The sequence below is a fragment of the Terrapene carolina genome, unplaced genomic scaffold, assembly GCF_002925995.2.
Source record: "Terrapene carolina triunguis isolate 2854851 unplaced genomic scaffold, T_m_triunguis-2.0 Scaffold69, whole genome shotgun sequence".
Lineage (NCBI taxonomy): Eukaryota > Metazoa > Chordata > Testudines > Emydidae > Terrapene > Terrapene triunguis.
Window position 1 is genome coordinate 420,428 of NW_020664420.1, and position 17,276 is coordinate 437,703.

The 17,276-nt window shown below is 46.5% G+C and overlaps 1 protein-coding gene across 50 annotated transcripts in view; it reads right to left on the bottom strand.

Moving 5' to 3' along the window:
- CELF4 (CUGBP Elav-like family member 4) overlaps positions 1–17,276 on the bottom strand; it is an 833,225-nt gene that overhangs the window by 105,997 nt on the left and 709,952 nt on the right. For all 50 annotated transcript variants that reach the window (XM_026649294.1, XM_024196884.2, XM_024196869.2 and 47 more), the window contains one exon: positions 10,317–10,396. In XM_026649294.1, coding sequence (XP_026505079.1) covers positions 10,317–10,396 — 80 coding nt within the window. The remainder of the gene's footprint in view (positions 1–10,316; positions 10,397–17,276) is intronic.

A 17,276-nucleotide genomic window follows, 5' to 3' on the forward strand; every position in this document is an offset into this window, starting at 1 on the left:
ACTTCACTGGGCTTTGGAGCAGGATCCTAGTGAGAAAGAGGTGCAAGAAAGGAAAAGAAAACCATCAAAGTGATAAAGATCCAGTCCTGGGACTGTAATTCCTCCTCTTCTACAGGAAGAAGGTGTTCTTAATACAGGATCTCTGTGTTATCCAATGGAATTCCCTCTGTTGGGCTAGAAATCCCCCTGTAAGAGAGGGAATGTTTTATGTCTCTAGGACCATAGGTTTATAAATGGCTGTGGTCCCTCAGGAAAGGTCAGTGCTTGGAAATTATTTTAGCTCTCCCAGGTTCTAATTTCATCCAAAAGAGACAGGTGTTGAGCGTGGAATACCCTGTGGGGAATGCTTCTGATGGCATTGAGACCTCGACAACGTTCCGCTGCTGCGTCTTTCTTCTCCAACACCACGGCAACCTCCTCCTGTTGTTGATTTAGTTCCTTCCTCCCTTTGGAGCCATAAAAGGACATTATAGCGCCAATTAGCTCCTTTTGTCTAAAGCAAAGATGTGAGGCTCACTATCGCTTATCCCTCTTAGCCCATTTGGAGGTAATGAATTCTGCAGCGCAGAACAGTTTGAAGGGAAGAAAGAGAGAGAAAGACTGCAACTGAAGCCTATCAACTCCCCTGGGCCTCTTAGCTGTCCTGCCAGATGCCTGCACTGCTACGGAGATGTGACTAGAGAGGAAATGCAGCTCAGTTGAGTGCTTAGGCCCCAAAAGGCCATCTTCGGTGCCGGTATGATTCATACCCCCTGTCAGGCAGCCGGGCTGCCTGGCATTCTATTCCGGGGCCTAGAAACATCTGATTTATTAGTTCATTTATGAAACAATGGGGAAGGAAGGGAACGTTGCCCTGGGATTTGATTTTATTTTATTGTAGGACGTAAGAGATATTATTGCCGGGGTGCTACCGGAACCTCTGGCTAAAGGAAGTGAAACGAGTGGTGGTGGTGGCAGGAGTGGGGTGGGGTGGGCCAAACTCTGAAGGTCTATCTCCTCTTGGGGGACCTGGTGACTGAGGGAAAACTGACCCCTAAGTTTTAGGCTGTGGTAACTTTTGATAGCAAACGGAGACTGGGGAACACATACGTCTGGATGGGATTTTTCGACCAAATGTTATTGTCGGAAAATGCCGATTCTTCAAAACTGAAACTTTTTGTGGGAACATATCAGTTTCGACAAAACTTTAATTGGGCAAGATTTCTCAGGAATTTGAGAGTGAGACCAACTCCTCCCAAATAGCCAATAGTCCAGTGGCTAGGTCAACTACTGAGCGATGGGAAACCCAAGTTCAAATCCCTTCTCTACATCAGATACAGAGGAGAATTGAACCAGGGTCTCCTACATCCTGGGTAAGTACCCTAACCACTGGAATAAAGGTTACAAGGCAGAGGCCCACCTCCTTCTCTCTCCCTTTTTGTTTGGAGTTAGGCAGGTGCTACCACCTTTCTTGCAAGAAATTGCTTAGGTGCCTACCCGCAGTTCCTGGCTGAGAATCCCAGCTGGAGATAGGTGCCTCAGCCTCTCCCATTGGCTAGCTTAGGTCGCTCCCCACTCAGCACGCTGGCTTTTGCGGCTCCCATTCTTAGGTGCCTCGCTCACGAGGCCGCAACACCTAAGTCTCTTTGTGAATTTAGCCCCAAGCTCTTTGGGACAGCGTGTGTATTGCACAGTGCCAAGCCCACTGTTGGCATTCAACAAAGAATACGAAGTGCAAATGGTTCCCTTGAAACACTTGATGATGCCGATGATTTACTCATCCGGCACCAGCAGTCCACTAAGTCCTTTACTGACAGGGGTACCGACAAGATGCCAGCCCTGAAGAGCTTGCAATCCAGAGAGGTGACATATGAACACAAGCACTGGAAGGCGAGGGGGTGGAAGGGTGCCATTAAACTTGACTCTTGTTAATGCCATGATTTCTTTCTAATCACCCTCACTGTGTTGTTAACCTTAATATTTTAGACATTCAAGGGTCCTTGAGTTAACTCTTCTCTGCTGGGGCTAGGGTGTGCAGCTGCTGTGACCGTTTCTATCGATTGGCTTATTACATCTGTGAATTGTGCACAATGTTCCTCTAAGGGTAGGTCTATACCTACCTCTGGGTCCGGCGGTAAGCAATCGATCTTCTGGGATCGATCCCGGAAGTGCTCGCCCTCGACGCCGGTACTCCAGCTCGGCGAGAGGAGTACGCGGCATCGACGGGGGAGCCTGGCTGCCGCGTCTGGACCCGCGGTAAGTTCGAACTAAGGTACTTCGACTTCAGCTACGTTATTCACGTAGCTGAAGTTGCGTACCTTAGTTCGAAGTGGGGGGTTAGTGTGGACCAGGCCTCAGTCAAACCATGCTGTTCTCACTGCCATCCTCCCTCCCACCTGTTTGTTTCACCTACATGCTATGTCTTGCCTTTTAGCCTGTAAGCTTGGGGGACAGGGGTTCTCTTTTATGGTGTCTACCCAGTGCCCAGCACAAAGAGGCAGCAGCTTAGCTGAGGCCTCTTGTGGCTACTGCAATACAAACAGTCAGTAGAAACCACTGGAGCCTAGTTGTGGAGAAGGAATCTGCTAGGGTGAATCCCACCCTGCTCCCACTGAAGTCAGAACATCGCTTGGCATCTAAAGGAGCGGGCCACATCCCTTGAGGCCGCACGCACTTGGGACCCACACCTGCCAAACTTACTCAAGTGAGGAGCTCTGTTGAATTCTCATGAGTGAGTCTTCCTGGCATGAATGGAATATGGTAGGATTTGGGTTTGGGTCAAATGCTCCCCAACTTTGCAGAAAATGACACAACTGCCTTTAAAAAAAAATTAAAAACCAGGTAGCTGCCAGGATCCCGCCATGGGAAGTGGAGTGTATGTGTGTGTGGGGGGTGGGGAGGGACGAGGCAAGGAAAGTTTCTCCTATGAAAGAAATGATCCAATTTGAAGTAAGTCCCTTATGGGAAAAGCTGTGACAGAGGCTGCTCTGTTCCTGTTAATTTTCACAGTGCAGCTGTCAGCGGGTCTGTAAATAGTACTCCATGAAGCCAGCACTTCCTATCCACACATCAACCGTTCAATTAACAGAAGAACAGAAGAAAGAAATAAAGTGCACCACAGCCTTCTATCACGGCTTTGATGTTTCCCAGCAATTTATGAAAGTGTACACAAACCTAATTACAAGCCCCACTGCTTCCCATTTACATGGAGCTTCTCAAGTTCAGAGCTGTTTATATCAAAATAATTGTTAAAAATACCTCAGCTGATGTATGGCATTGTGGGACCCTGCTCACCGCAGCCACCACGCCCCTCCTCCTGGGGAGTTTCTGCCTACCCAGCACTTTGGCACAATGAAAGTAGCTTCCCCACCGCTGTGCATACGAGTTACGCAAGATACAACTTCATCAGGACCACAGTAGCTTGTTTCTTCTCCTCCCTCTACTTGCCCATCTCCTCCCACTTTCCTTCCACCTCTCCTGGAGTCTTTCTCTGCATTTACCCCCATCCCGAACTTGGCTGAATGACAACAGCTGTTTGTCCCCCTCTCCTCCCCACCCCACTGTAAAGGAACTGTCTCAGCCTATGCTTTGTAAAGCACTGTACAGATTAGCTGCACTATAGGAATGTATAATAAAGAAAACAATAGTAATAATACTGTAGGTTACAGGTTAGTATTTTTTGGTATCACTGCCCTCTACTGGTTGGATGCAGAATCACTCAGCTGTGTGTCATCAGCTCCAACATGTAACACAGCGTCTCCATGAGTTTACATGGTAGGGACCTGTGCTTGGGAGCGGGGATCTGAGTTTTACCGCCACTCTCACCATGAAGTGCCAGGTGGCTACTGACTGCAGGAGCCTGACAACCAGGATGGCCCCAGGTGCAGCATGAATTTGTTACACTAATAAATATTTTAGTAACTCTGATCCAGTGACATACATCTGGACTACTGAGGCCTCATCTGGAGTACTGTGTCCAGTTTTGGGCCCCACACTACAAGAAGGATGTGGAAATATTGGAAAGAGTCCAGCGGAGGGCAACAAAAATGATTAGGGGGCTGGAGCACATGAGTTATGAGGAGAGGCTGAGGGAACTGGGATTGTTTAGTCTCCAGAAGAGAAGAATGAGGGGGGATTTGATAGCTGCTTTCAACTACCTGAAGGGAGGTTCCAAAGAGGATGGAGCTCGGCTGTTCTCAGTGGTGACAGATGACAGAACAAGGAGCAATGGTCTCAAGTTGCAGTGGGGGAGGTCTAGGTTGGATATTAGGAAACACTATTTCACTAGGAGGTGGTGAAGCACTGGAATGCGTTACCTAGGAAGGTGGTGGAATCTCCTTCCTTGGAGGTTTTTAAGGCCTGGCTTGACAAAGCCCTGGCTGGGATGATTTAATTGGGAATTGGTCCTGCTTTGAGCAGGGGGTGGGACTAGATGACCTCCTGAGGTCCCTTCCAACCCTGATATTCTATGATTCTATGACCTATGTGATCTGATCCAGAGTTTTCGTCCCACCAGTCTAGTGAACTACAAAATCTGTTCCAGCCTGAAGAGAGAATTTCCATGTCGAGTGCAGGCAGCAAAACAGCTGCTTCTCTGGGCTATTAAATACAGTCAAAGCTAGGAAGACCTCAGAATTTTCAGGGTCATGGCTGGGGTAAAGAGCAATAGGACGCATGGCCGATGGTGCTGAATCAGTACTTTTCTGGTTGTTTAAAAAACTCAAGTAAATACAATCCATTGCAGAAGTCTCAACTGGCTGTCAAGCTAGTCATAAGCAACTGGGAATTTCCCATTGCCTTCACGGGAGAGAGGGGAGACTGAGGAAGGATCTGGAGGAAGACAGGGTGCTGACTAAAGCTGGTTGAAAACTGCTTTTATTGTCCGCAGAAAAAAAAATGACTCTGTCAACACCCCCCAAACCCAAAAGTTTTCAAGATGAAAACAATTCCATGGTCAGCGTTGCGAGGAAAAGTTGACTGCTTCTGCGGAGAGGAGACACTTTCCTCAAAGTGTAGCTGAAAAGCCAATTTTTTCTTTCCTTGTAAGCTCCTTGGGGCAGGGACTGTCTTTTTGTTCTGTCTTTGTACAGCACCTAGCGCAAAGGGGCTGTGACTGGGGCTCCTAGACACTACGGTTTTAATAGTATAGTAAAAAAACAACCACAACCTAACTGTGTGACCTTGCTCTCTGTATCTCAGCTCATTGCTCATAACATGGGAATCAGAATACTTCCCTACCTTACCATTCATGTCTGTGAGACATTAGAGGTGACAGAGGCCACGTAAGTACTTTGAAGAGCCATCCTCTAGGGAGGAAACAACCTTATGAGCTAGACTGGGAAGCAGGAGTTGGGCAGCATGCAGCATCATGTATCTCTAGTTTGCACTGTAGAAACATTTCCATACCACCCCACAGCTTGTTTGGGGCTTCAGAGAAGGAGCAAGTGCTGTAAAGAGCTTAATGGGCAGCAGCATCTTCCCTTCGCTTCTCCAGGAGGTTTACGATGCTGGAGAAGATCCCTGAAAAAGTCACCAAGTACATCTACGAGGAGATAAGCGTGTATCTGTGCCACCAAACACAACGCTTAACTTTTGCAGAAGTTTAAAGAATTCCAGTCACTTGTTTGAGGGAAATAAGTTTCATTTTTGGTTTGTGTGTGCACTTCCGGATTCCTGCTGGGACTGGGGGACCGGTCCAATATCCGGGGAGGTCAGTGTAAGGACTTGGAACCTGATGAAGTAGTGCCGGAATACTAAGAGGGTGGCTTGATCGGGGAAAGAAGCCTTGGTAGTCAATCATGAAATCCTCCCTTAGGAATATTTCCAGTTTGACCTTGCATCCCTGAGATGCTCTGGTTGAGCAACTGAACATTTGGGTGCTTAACCATGCCAATCCCCTGCACCTTTAGTGTTTATTCCATTATTAGAGCGGACAATAATAATAGGCCAAATCATGCAGTCTTAAATTTTTGCCTTGATCAGGCAAAAATCCCATGGAAATTCAGGGGAGATGCGATTGGTCAGCACCTGTGAAGATCACGCCTCTCTCTCCAGATCACCAGTCTCTATCCATAGCTCTTTAACTAGGATTAACTAGAGAGTCTGCTCACTCCCAAATAAACTCTAATTTTGCACTGGGTACCACCAGCAGATTTTCAAAGGAAGTGGAGTGGAGTTATTCAGGGAGAGAGGGGAGATGGTCAGAATGACAGGGTAGGACAATGATCTTTGTAGCAGCATTCTGAATGGATGTGAGCAGGGCAAGATGGCATTTGTCAGAGGAAAGGATATTGCTGTCATCGAGACATGAGCTTATGAGGGTCTGGGTGAGCGTTTTAGCCGTGAGGATGGATAAGGAAGTCCGTATCTTAGAGATGTTGTGCAGAAAGAATCTTCAAGATTTAGACACAGTCCGGATGCGAGGAACTAGAGAGGCCCAAATAGAAGATGTTGGTGTTGTCTGAGAAAGGAAACAGTGGGGACAGGCATGGGGAGGAAATTCAAGAGCTTTGTTTTAGCCATGTTCAGCTTCAGCTGACACTAGACATCAACAAGGACACGTGAGAGAGGCAAGCTGACGTTTGAGTTCAGACAAAAGGAGACAGGTCTGGTGTAGAGAGGTGGATCAGTGAGGAGTCAGCCTGGAGCTGGCAGCTGAATTTGTGGAGAGAGAAGGTATAGAGAGAGAAGAGAAGAGGACCAAGGACTGAGCCCTGTGGAACCCTCCCAGAAAGCTGGAGGGAAGGGGATGAGGAGCCTCCTCTGAAGGGATGCTGAGGGAACAAGCAGAGCGGTAGGAGGAGAACCAGGAAAGGACAGAGTGACAGAAGCCATGGAACCCAGGCTAAAGAGGGCCATATAAGTACCACAGACAGAGAAATGTGGATGAAACTGTTGGCCTCATATAGAATGAAAGGATTTAGAGTCAGTAAAACAAACTCAGGAAAAGATTGTGAGGTGCTTAGATACGATGGTAGAAGAGGCCGTAAAAGCACCATCAGTCAACAGCTGTGGATGAAACTGTTGACCCTATACAGACGCAAAGGACTTACGGGCAGTAATTCCCCGAATCAGTTGCTTTGGAACAAAGAACGGCGCTTTTGTACCACCATTGCCTGCACTGTTGCTGGTCTCTCTAAGGAAGAAAAAAAATTCTTGCAGAGGTACAGGGTGCGTGATGAATGGCAGCCAGGCTTCTATCCAAGGAAAGGGTTTAAAAAAAAAAAACTTTCACAAAAGAAAGTTGCCTTTTGAAACTATTAGGTAGCATATGTTGTGTGAACAGGAAGTCACAGCGGAGCAATAATCCTGGCAGCTGTGGAGAAACAGGAGCCTGCTGCAAGAATGAATGACTCGAGACCTGACAAGAATGATGATGGATGCCCCGTTGGTTGTACACGAGGATGAGGCAAGAGCCATTTAAACTGGCTGAACCACAGGGACAACTTGGAGATGGCATTGCAGCCGGACAAGCTGGCCTAGCGCTAATGGTGCTGAGGCAGAGGGGTAGCACAGGGGCTTACAGTTCTGGGTGTCCTGAGCAGAGCCTCACAACTGGACCTGCAGCCATCACGCAGCTGATTAGTTTCATTGGCACTGCTCTCACAAAGAACCAGGCCCAAGGCCCTAGCTGTTTGGGTCATTAATGACTGTTTTGCACCTTTGGTAAGAGCAGGAGTGATAATTCTGTGGCGCTGGTCAAATTGCAGTCTGGTCATTTGGAAATGGATTGTTCCTTGCTTCCTACCTCAAAAGGAAGATTCTGAGAAAAAACAGGACGCAGCAAGAAAACAGATGAGCGGTCTCCAAGGGATCTATGCTCATTAACACCAGCTGGGGATCTGGTCTTTGATCCATAACATTCTCCCAGGAATGCTTTCTGCTGACCCTTTGCTCTCTGTTCACCTTCCCCCGTGGCCCACTTTCCTTTCTCATTGTGTTACCCATCTCACTCTGACTAAGCTTAGTGGGGTGAAATCCTGCGTCCACTGAAATCAATGGCAAAACTCCCATGGACTACAGTGGGGCCAGGATCAAACCCCTGATGTTCTCATTTGCCTGAAAAAACACATTACCCTCGCCCCCCAACGATGCCATACAAATAATAAATGCTAATTTTTCCTCCACTTTCAAGAGGTTGCAGTATACTTCTCCACTTCCTGTCTAATTTTTCAGTGTAGTATTGCTGTGTGCTGTTAAACAGCTGGCACGTTCTACCCCTGAGGTGGCTGTATTCTCTCTCTCTAGGGCCCAATCCTGAAAGATGCTGAATGTCCTTCAGCTCCATTGAAATGGATGGGTGCTGAGGTTGCTTGTGGGCTTGGTCCTGTGGGATTGTGGGGTTGCTTGTGGGACTTGTAAAGCACTTTGGAGTCCTTCTGGATGCAAGGCACTACAGAGAGTAAAGCTAAAGTTATAATGCCTTCTAAGTAGCCACAGGTTTGGTTATTCAAGGATATTTCAGGCACAAGTAGTTGACAGAAATGGTAATAACCCTCTGGTGTAAGTGAACAGGAAAAACGATTGAGGCAACGGTCCAAATTCTGCACTGACCTTCACCCTGAGAAACTCAGCTGATTCACTGGGGTGGCAGAGGAGAAATTCAGTGCAAACTCTGACCCCTAATGCACAAGAGATAGATCTGAGTGGTGAGGGATGATGAGGAAAAAGGAAGACGGCAGGATAACAGCTGGACTGGTGGTGAGCTGTATTTTGTGCACAGCTCGGCTACATGACAACATGCTCATATTACCCTCTTCCTTTCCTCCAGCCCCCACCTGTGGTTCCCCCCACCCACCTCTTGCATCTTGTCTTTAACAAAGATTGTAAGTCTCTTGGGGACTGTCTCCTTGCTACATGTGTGTACAATTCCGAGCCCAGTGAGACCCTGATCCCTGACTGGGGTCTGGGAGCGCTATCTTGAGAGATTTGTAGATTTTAAGGCCAGAAGGGGCCATTATGATCAACTAGTCTGACCTTCTGCATAACACAGATCAGAGAATTTCATCCAGTGGTTCTTTCATCAAGCCCATAACTTTTGGTTGAGCTACAGCAGGGCTTTTAGAAAGAGACGGCCAATCTTGATTTAAAGACTTCAAATGATGGAGAATCCACCACATCCTTGGGCAAGTTGTTCCAATGATTAATTACCCTCACTGTTAAAAATGTGCACTTCATTTCTTTTCTGAAGTTGTCGAGCTTCGGCCTCCAGCTATCGGATCTTGTTCTGCCTTTGTTTACTACACGAAAGAGCTCTCTCCTATCTAAAATCTTCTCTCCTCGTAGATACTTGTAGACCAGGATCCAGCCACTTCTTAACATTCTCTTGGATGAACAAAAGAGATCAAGCTTTTTAAGACTCTCATTCTAAGGCAGGTTTTTCTAGATTTCAAATCATCCTTGTAGCTCTTTTCTGAACCCTTTCCAATTTGTCAATATACTTTTTTATCCTCGTAGTATTTATCCTATTGGTAATTAGTAATAAAAGTCACAAACCAATAATAATAAAGCAAAAAATGTTAGGCCAAATTGTCTCTCCCTAAGGTTACTAAATTGTGCATTCTCCTCTGTGTAAGGCAGGTGTGTGTGTGTGTGTGTGTGTGTGTGTGTGTGAGTCAGTGTCAGAGAACGAGCCAAATAAGCCTTCCATGTTTTCCCCAAATATCAGGCTGGAACCTCAACCCTACCGGGCGTTTGTCCAAATGGAGTGATCTGAGGTTGATGGCCAGGAAGACTCTAAATATCTTCACAGCTCTTTTAATTCTAAGCTGTAGAGAGGAGGATAAGAACCGCATTTTGCACTTTTCGGTGGTTGCATGGAGGTGCAAATCAGAGTACTGCTTGGCTCTAAATTCTGCTTCTGTCATATTTGTGTGCTTTTCTCTGCTTTGAACACCAAAAAGGCTCCTCATTGTTCCCATATAGACCGTTATTCCTTGGCAAAGAAAAAGCATTTAGACACTGGCAACAAGCCTGAATCATCCCTTGGCAACCAGTGGGGTTACCCCAGGGATAAATCTGGCCCAGCTGGTACAACATTTATGACTGTGTGTCTTTGCAGACAATCAAAACTCTATCATTACTGGTCATGGGACACTGCGCCTCTTGAGCTCACATGTCTGTGAAACGATATCAGTGCCACCCTGGCCTTTTAATTGAGTGGCTAAACAAACCCGAGGCCCCACACGCCTCAGCTGCTATCTATTTTTCCTGGAAGAAGATTCAGAAAGCACTAATAAATCATCAGCCCTTCCTCCCCTCGCCCCTTCATCAGGCCTCTGGGCAGCGTGGGCAGAATAGACCCACAAGGCGTTCTCCTCCATTAGCCTGCTACTCACCGGCATTGTCTGGCTGCCATGCAAGGCGTTGATGGCTGCTTGGGCCTCTGCATGCGAGGAGTATTTCACAAATGCACACCCTGCAAGAGGAGGGAGAGGAAAGAGAAGGGTTTTTAAAAACAGAGATCAGGCAGCAGCAGGCGCTAACCGCGGCCAGCCACGCGAAGGGGATTTACTCTATTGAAAACCCACATGGCTCTCCTATCTACATCAATTATTTGCTATTTGTAGAGTGCCACAGATGGGCATCACCCATTACAGTCCATAAGTGCTCATCTCTGCCCCAAAGAGCTTGTGGTGATGACTTTTGACGCGAGAGGTGAGAACAGGAATTGTATTTATGGGATGGCCACCACCTTGGCCAAGGCCAGCTATAGAACCTTGGACTTCCAGCACTAAATAGCAAGTGTCATGACCACTTGAGCTGGAGAGCCATTTCTTGGAGCTGTGGGCTGCAACAGAGTCACATCCTCTGTGTGTCAGCCAGAGAGAGGACACACAACACACAAAGGTCTGGGGGTTACATTTAGGCATTCAGAGGTCATTTCTCTTAGCCTCTTCTAGCCCGGTTTGGGGGCTGAGTGGTGAATTTGTATGTAGGCATTTCAGGTACTAGCGTGATGAGCACCATATCATAACTTTACCCAGGAGTAAGCCCTGTGTCGGGGCAGGGAGAGTCACATCATCAGTATGGAGAAGGTATTACCAGAACTATTTGAATTGACACAGAAGAAGATAAGAGATGTGCTGACTTTCACATAAGCAATGGCCGAGGTGAGAAAACCCCCAGAAGTCCCGGCTTTCAACCCTTTCTCATACTACCTGGCTATCCTCCCACACATACCCCTGAGGATTACAAAAGAGGCTATTGAAAGCATGGGAGTTAAAAACACAGTTTTTTTGGAGGGGGGGGGGGAGAGAAACAAGCCCAACCCTAAAATGTAATTGGGAACCTGTAAAATTTTCCCCAAAAGCTCAGACTGCCTCTCAGGGGGAGTGCAGCAATTGTTGTTAGAGGGGTCTAATTTATAAGGGGCTAAGGGGAGACCATCATGAGAAAGTGAGATAGATAAACTTCAGCTGGAAACAATAAGGATCGATTATCAAATAATCACAGACCAGCATTCCTGGACTCCTGAGATACTTCACCTTCCTTTTCACTAATCAGAGATAATCCAGAATCAGGGTGTTTAAGTATTTGCAGAGATTCTTTTGCACTTTCTGCCTCTAAAAAGAGGATGATTAGCAAGTATACAAAAGCTTTCCAGGTCTAATAGCCCTGAATTTTGGCTGCAGCTGTCAAACTGTGTTCCTTTGTCTCTTGGAGTGAAATCCACCCTCTCTGCACAAAGCCTCAATCAGTGGGAGCTATGCAAGGGTTGGAGGAGATAGAATTTCCCCTGTTCAACCCACAGGGTGTCAACACAACCTCTCTGCCGCAGTCATTCCCTGTTGGGTTTTGAGGTAAGGGTTAACTGAGGCCTTGGCTACACTCGGGAATTCACAGCACTGCCACGGCAGCGCTGTGAAGCGCGAGTGTAGTCGCATCGCCAGCACTGCGAGAGCGCTCTCGCAGAGCTGTATGTACTCCACCTCTCCGAGGGGAGTAGCTTGCAGTGCTGCGAGCGAGCGTGCAGCGCTGCAGGCTCTGATTACACGGGCGCTTTACAGCGCTGCACTCGGTGGGGGGGGGGCGTTTTCACACCCCTGAGCGCAGCAAGTTGCAGCACTGTACAGCGCCAGTGTAGCCAAGGCCAGAAATTCTTGCTCTGGACAAAGGACCAATGGTAGTTAGGCACCTGAAATGCAGATAGACGTCTAGAGGAATTTTCAAAAAGCACCTCTGCACCCACCTCCCATTGAAATAAATGAGTTAGGCACTGAAGGCGCTTTTGAAGTTTGCTGCTTGCAAATTCAGGTGCCCAAATGTCTTCAAAGGTGCCTGATTTTTAGTTTATCACTTCCTGAAAAATCAAGGTCCCCCCTCAAAGGTGTTGAGATCCTCTGCAAGTCCCTCAAACAGAGGCACCCAATACCGTTAAACACTTGAAAATGTAGGGCCAGCTACTCAGCAGGGGCTACACTGATTTAATCCATCTGAGGATTTGGTTCCTAATATCTAAGCAGTATAAGAAACCGCATAGAATAGAATAGAATAGAAAAACAGCCCAAAGTGCACTATAGGCATCATCAGATGGTGACAGCAGCAGCAGCACGTCCCATGGGTATCACCACTGGAGGTCTCTGCTGGGACAGCTCACCCTGATATGCTAGTGGGGAAGAAATGGAACAACATGCAGGAATTTGGGGGGGAAATATTGTGTACTCTTTGCCAAATGAAGTGAAACATGCAGTATACAAAAAACGGCAACAACGCAATAGACATTATATGTGGTGGTGTTTAAAAACATATCAAAATAAATAAGCTGATTAAATGCATAAAAATGGAATGGAGAAAAAGGCCCAACATATTGATTATTTGTCTTCCTGTAGCGCCTCGAGAGTCCGGAGAAGATCAGGGCCAATGAGATGATTGCTGGACACCATACTAACACCTAGGAAGACTCAGTCCCTCCCCCGAAAGGGGTGCACTCTAAATAGATGGGACAAGCAAAAGGTGGGAGAAAGGAAGTATCATCAACTGCATTTACAAATATCGTTTACAGATGGGACCCTGAGGCCCAGAGAAATTAAGGGTCACGCTCAAAGTCACACAAAAACCCAGTGATAAACTGAAGCCAGATCTCCTGAGTCTGAGTCAAATGCCTTAATTACAAGCCATTCTTCTACTCTGAGGCCTTGTCTGTTACTTCGTATGCAGCAAGCGGGGGTGTAAATCTCTAGCACGCTAGCTCACTGCACAGAACTGTCCATGTGGACCCTGCACATTAAGAGTTCCCCGTGCAGTTTGACATTCTGCTGTGAGGCCTTGTCTTGGCTCGGCTAGAAGGCATGTTAGCACATTTTAGCTCACATGTGCTAACCAAAAGTCTAGTGAGATCAGGGGCAGTGTATTCTTTGACATGTGCTGAGCTGGTTGAGATGGAGCCCCGGCTCTCTTGATGACCTTGAGCTGCTAACACATATTAAAGTACAGCTGCCTTGTCGAACCCCTTTTTTCCCTAGGGTAGACATGGCCCAAATCCTACTTTAGACAAGGCCTTAGAAGAAGAAAACACTGTGAGAATGATTGTGTCCTGAAATAACTAGTTCTTCCAGGGAGATGTATCACACTGGCCTCTGGCGTGTGGAGTAGCAGCTTACCTGGAGTTCCTGCTAGCTCTTCCCCACATCTAACTGTCTCATAAGATAAGACAGCTACCCTTCGCTTCCCTGTTGGCTGGCTGCTCTGTGTGTGTAAATCAGGAACCTCACAGCTTCCGTAAATAGCACCAGCAAATGGAACCTGGTAATATTAACTCTGTCAAGGCTCAGTATTGATCCCGAATAGCTTTTTGAAAAGCAAGGCTGAGACTTGTGCTAATAATTAAACTGGTTAGCAATATGGAGCTGCCACTCAAGTTCAGGTTGTAAAAAGAGAGAGAGCGAGAGGGAGAGAGAGCAGGAGGGACTAAGTCTCTAGGGCTGTGTCCTCCTTGGAACCAGCTGCTGACAGAGCTCAGTGATTATTGCCTTTATTATTACTGAGGTTTGATTCCTTTGTGGTTATCTTTTATGCTTGACAGCTTTGGGTGAGTGCAGCGGGGCACTTGAATTTCCTGCTTTCCCTTATCCCAACTGTTTTTTTCCAATTAATGGAGTGTTTAACCTCATAAAATCAGTAGGGGTGGAGCCCCTCCTGGTTAGCTAAGTCTGTCCCATTCCAGTCTGGCTGGTTTTTCCTCCCCACTTTATATAATATAGTTAGTTGAAAAATATATTCCCCCCTCCTCAAAATGGGGAAAATCGGTCCCCTTTTTTCCCTACTGAAATTCAAAACTTTGATGACATTTTTCATTGAAATTTGAAATTGTTCAGCTGCGGCTAGAGCGGGTCATATAACAGGGCGGAGTTTGTCCACGAATATTTATGTGAAAAAGGACTCCCAAACTTTCTGTTTTGGTCAAAACTTCGATGAAAAATTGAATTCGAAAATTGAAATTCAGAAAATTTTGATCGGCTGTATTTGTCAACCACCCGTAAAAAACTGATAAATGGGATTGTCAGCACTTCACTGCCTTGTCCTTTGGCGTCTCCAAGCGTGCAGTGACTGAGGTGATTTTTCAGCTTTCTCCACCTACACTAACCAACTCTGTTTACTAAAGCAATAGACAAGAAAGCACTCATGTTCTGTCTGTCAGCAAAACAAACCGTGCACTGAAGAAAAGCACTGTCATTCTTGGGATACCTGGGTTCAATCCCCTGCTTTGCCCAGACTCCCTGTGCGACCAAGGGCATGTCACTTAGCTTCTCTCTGCCTCAGTTCCTCATCTGTAAAATGGGGGTGACAGCACTACCCTGCCTCACAAGGGTGCTATGATGCAGAGACAAAGGCCTGAGTCCTGTCCCCTGTTATCACAAGAAACTACTACATGCCTTACTGTATATCCTCGTAGGCTGCCTCTGTCCCAGATTTCAATAGCTCCACCAGTGGGGCTTCTAGTCCTTTCTTCAGAGGACTTTCCTCAGTGATCTTATTGCCAGGAAGTGTTTTCCTGAATTCCAGAAGAAATTTCCTCTTTGTTCCATTTCATCCCCAAGTTCCTCAACTAACTCACCCTAAAAAGTTCTGCCACATACAGACTGTCAACTACAGCGGGTCAAAAAATGGAAACAAAAATTTTGACACGGAGAATTTCAAGCCAATTTATTTCAAACTTGTGAAAATGTCTAACCAGTTCTGCTGTTTGGCATTCTTTGGATATTTGTCACCAGTGATCACCATGTGTAATTAACTTCACAGACATCAGACATACCGCGTCGCATGGCTGCTTGGACATCATCAGGAGGGAAAGAACTTCGAAGGAACCTTCGATTCTGCAACCACAGGCTCCCACTGTCTGAGCAAACGGGGAATTATTTCAGCTGTATTTGTTTTCTGTGCTTTGTGGACCTCCAGCCACGAGAGGGTGACTTAATCACATATTATTGATTAGTTCTGACATTTCAGGAGACATTAAAAACCTGTGGCACTTTCTCAGGAAGGGGGTATCTATCATAAGTCAGTGCAGTACTGCCAATCCCACACATTCAAAAAACTCATGAATCAGCCCTAAAATTCATAAGACTGGCTTAAATCATAGTATTTCAAAATAATAAATGTACGGTTCTTTTTGCTTTCTGGGTTTTGAGCATCTAGATTACACCTGAGTCATGTTTTCTAGCCTTTCCCTATAACTGTGAGGACCAGAAACCTACTTGTTTTTTTAAAAAGTGAAAGCTGAGATCCTCACGACTCCAGGAGCCAGGACATTAAGAGAAGCACCAAACTTTTCAAGACTCGAATTATGAGAGCTGGCAACACTCTCAGATATATATTTACTTTGTCTTCCCCCTCACCACCCCCCACCCCAATTCTATGACCTTATATGATGAAAACACTGGAATGCCACTGTGGTTAAGGGCAGAAAAGCTATGTATGAGAGAATCAGCCTCAGTCTTCCTGCTGTTCTTATTATGCCAGGTGAGTCTTCAGAACTAGGAATGGGGAGCAACTGAGAGAAGGTGAGAACGTTCTTGTTTCTTCCTCAAATGAAGTGATTCACTTCATACACAGAGAAAAAGGCTAGAAGAGACGGGCTCTCCGCTTCTTTTTTCATTAGGGAGTCTGGTGCCTCTTGTTCTTGCCAATGTGCTTAAGCAAGTGCTTAAAGTTAACCATAGGCCAGATTTTTAAAAGGTATTTAGGTGCCCAACTCTCATTGATTTCAATATGAGTTAGGCCCCTAAACACCTTTAAAAATCTGGCCTCACGTATTTAAGTGCATTCCTGGTTAGAGATGGATTTCTAAACAAACAGGAGCCTAAAATGCTGGGGGCTCGCGGCCATCTGACTGCCGTTTGGCAAACTCTGAGAAATAAATTGGTGGGTCTCAGGTTAATTCTAATGGACAAACATCCACAACCCATGGCTGGAATGAACTACCTCTAACCCCTAGAGCAGTGGTTCTTAACCTGGGGTGCACACACCCCCTGGGGGTGTGAGATGCCCTTTCTGGGGGTGCGAGACATGCCAGATTTTTTTAGAAGGCAAATCATTGAAAACACAAATTAAGCACAGGCACGTAAGTACAACTACTTTGTTTCATCAAACGTGGGTCCTGAGCTTATTGGCGGATTTGCTCGCCTCAGAGATTCATCATGTGGGTCGGGGAAACAGCCCAGAAACCTTCCCCTCTGGTGGAACCCACAGTCCAGATCACCTCCTCCTGTGTCTGATCAGGAGTTGGGAGGTTTGGGGGGAACCCAGGCCCGCCCTCTACTCCGGGTTCCAGCCCAGGGCCCTGTGGACTGTAGCTGTCTAGAGTGTCTCCTGTAACAGCTGCATGACAGCTACAACTCCCTGGGCTACTTCCCCATGGACTCCTCCCAACACCTACTTTATCCTCACCACAGGACCTTTCTCCTGGTGTCTGATAACTGATAACTCAGGTGCCCTGATTAGCCAGCCTGTCCTAATTGATTCTAGCAGTTTCTTCTTAATTGGCTCCAGGTGTCCTAATTAGCCTGCCTGCCTTAATTGGTTCCAGCATGTTCCTGCTTGTTCTGGAACTGCCCCTGTTACCTTACCCAGGGAAAAGGGATCTACTTAATCTGGGACTAATATATCTGCCTTCTAACACTCTCCTGTAGCCATTTGGCCTGACCCTGTCACATAACATTAAACATTTTTTAACTATTACTGTAATATACAAACAAAAAAAATTATTTTCAAGTTTTTAAGCTAATTGTAGTGAAATTATCTCACTACAAAGCACAAGTACCGCCACGTTGTGGGGTATTTCTTGATGCATTCGCAGA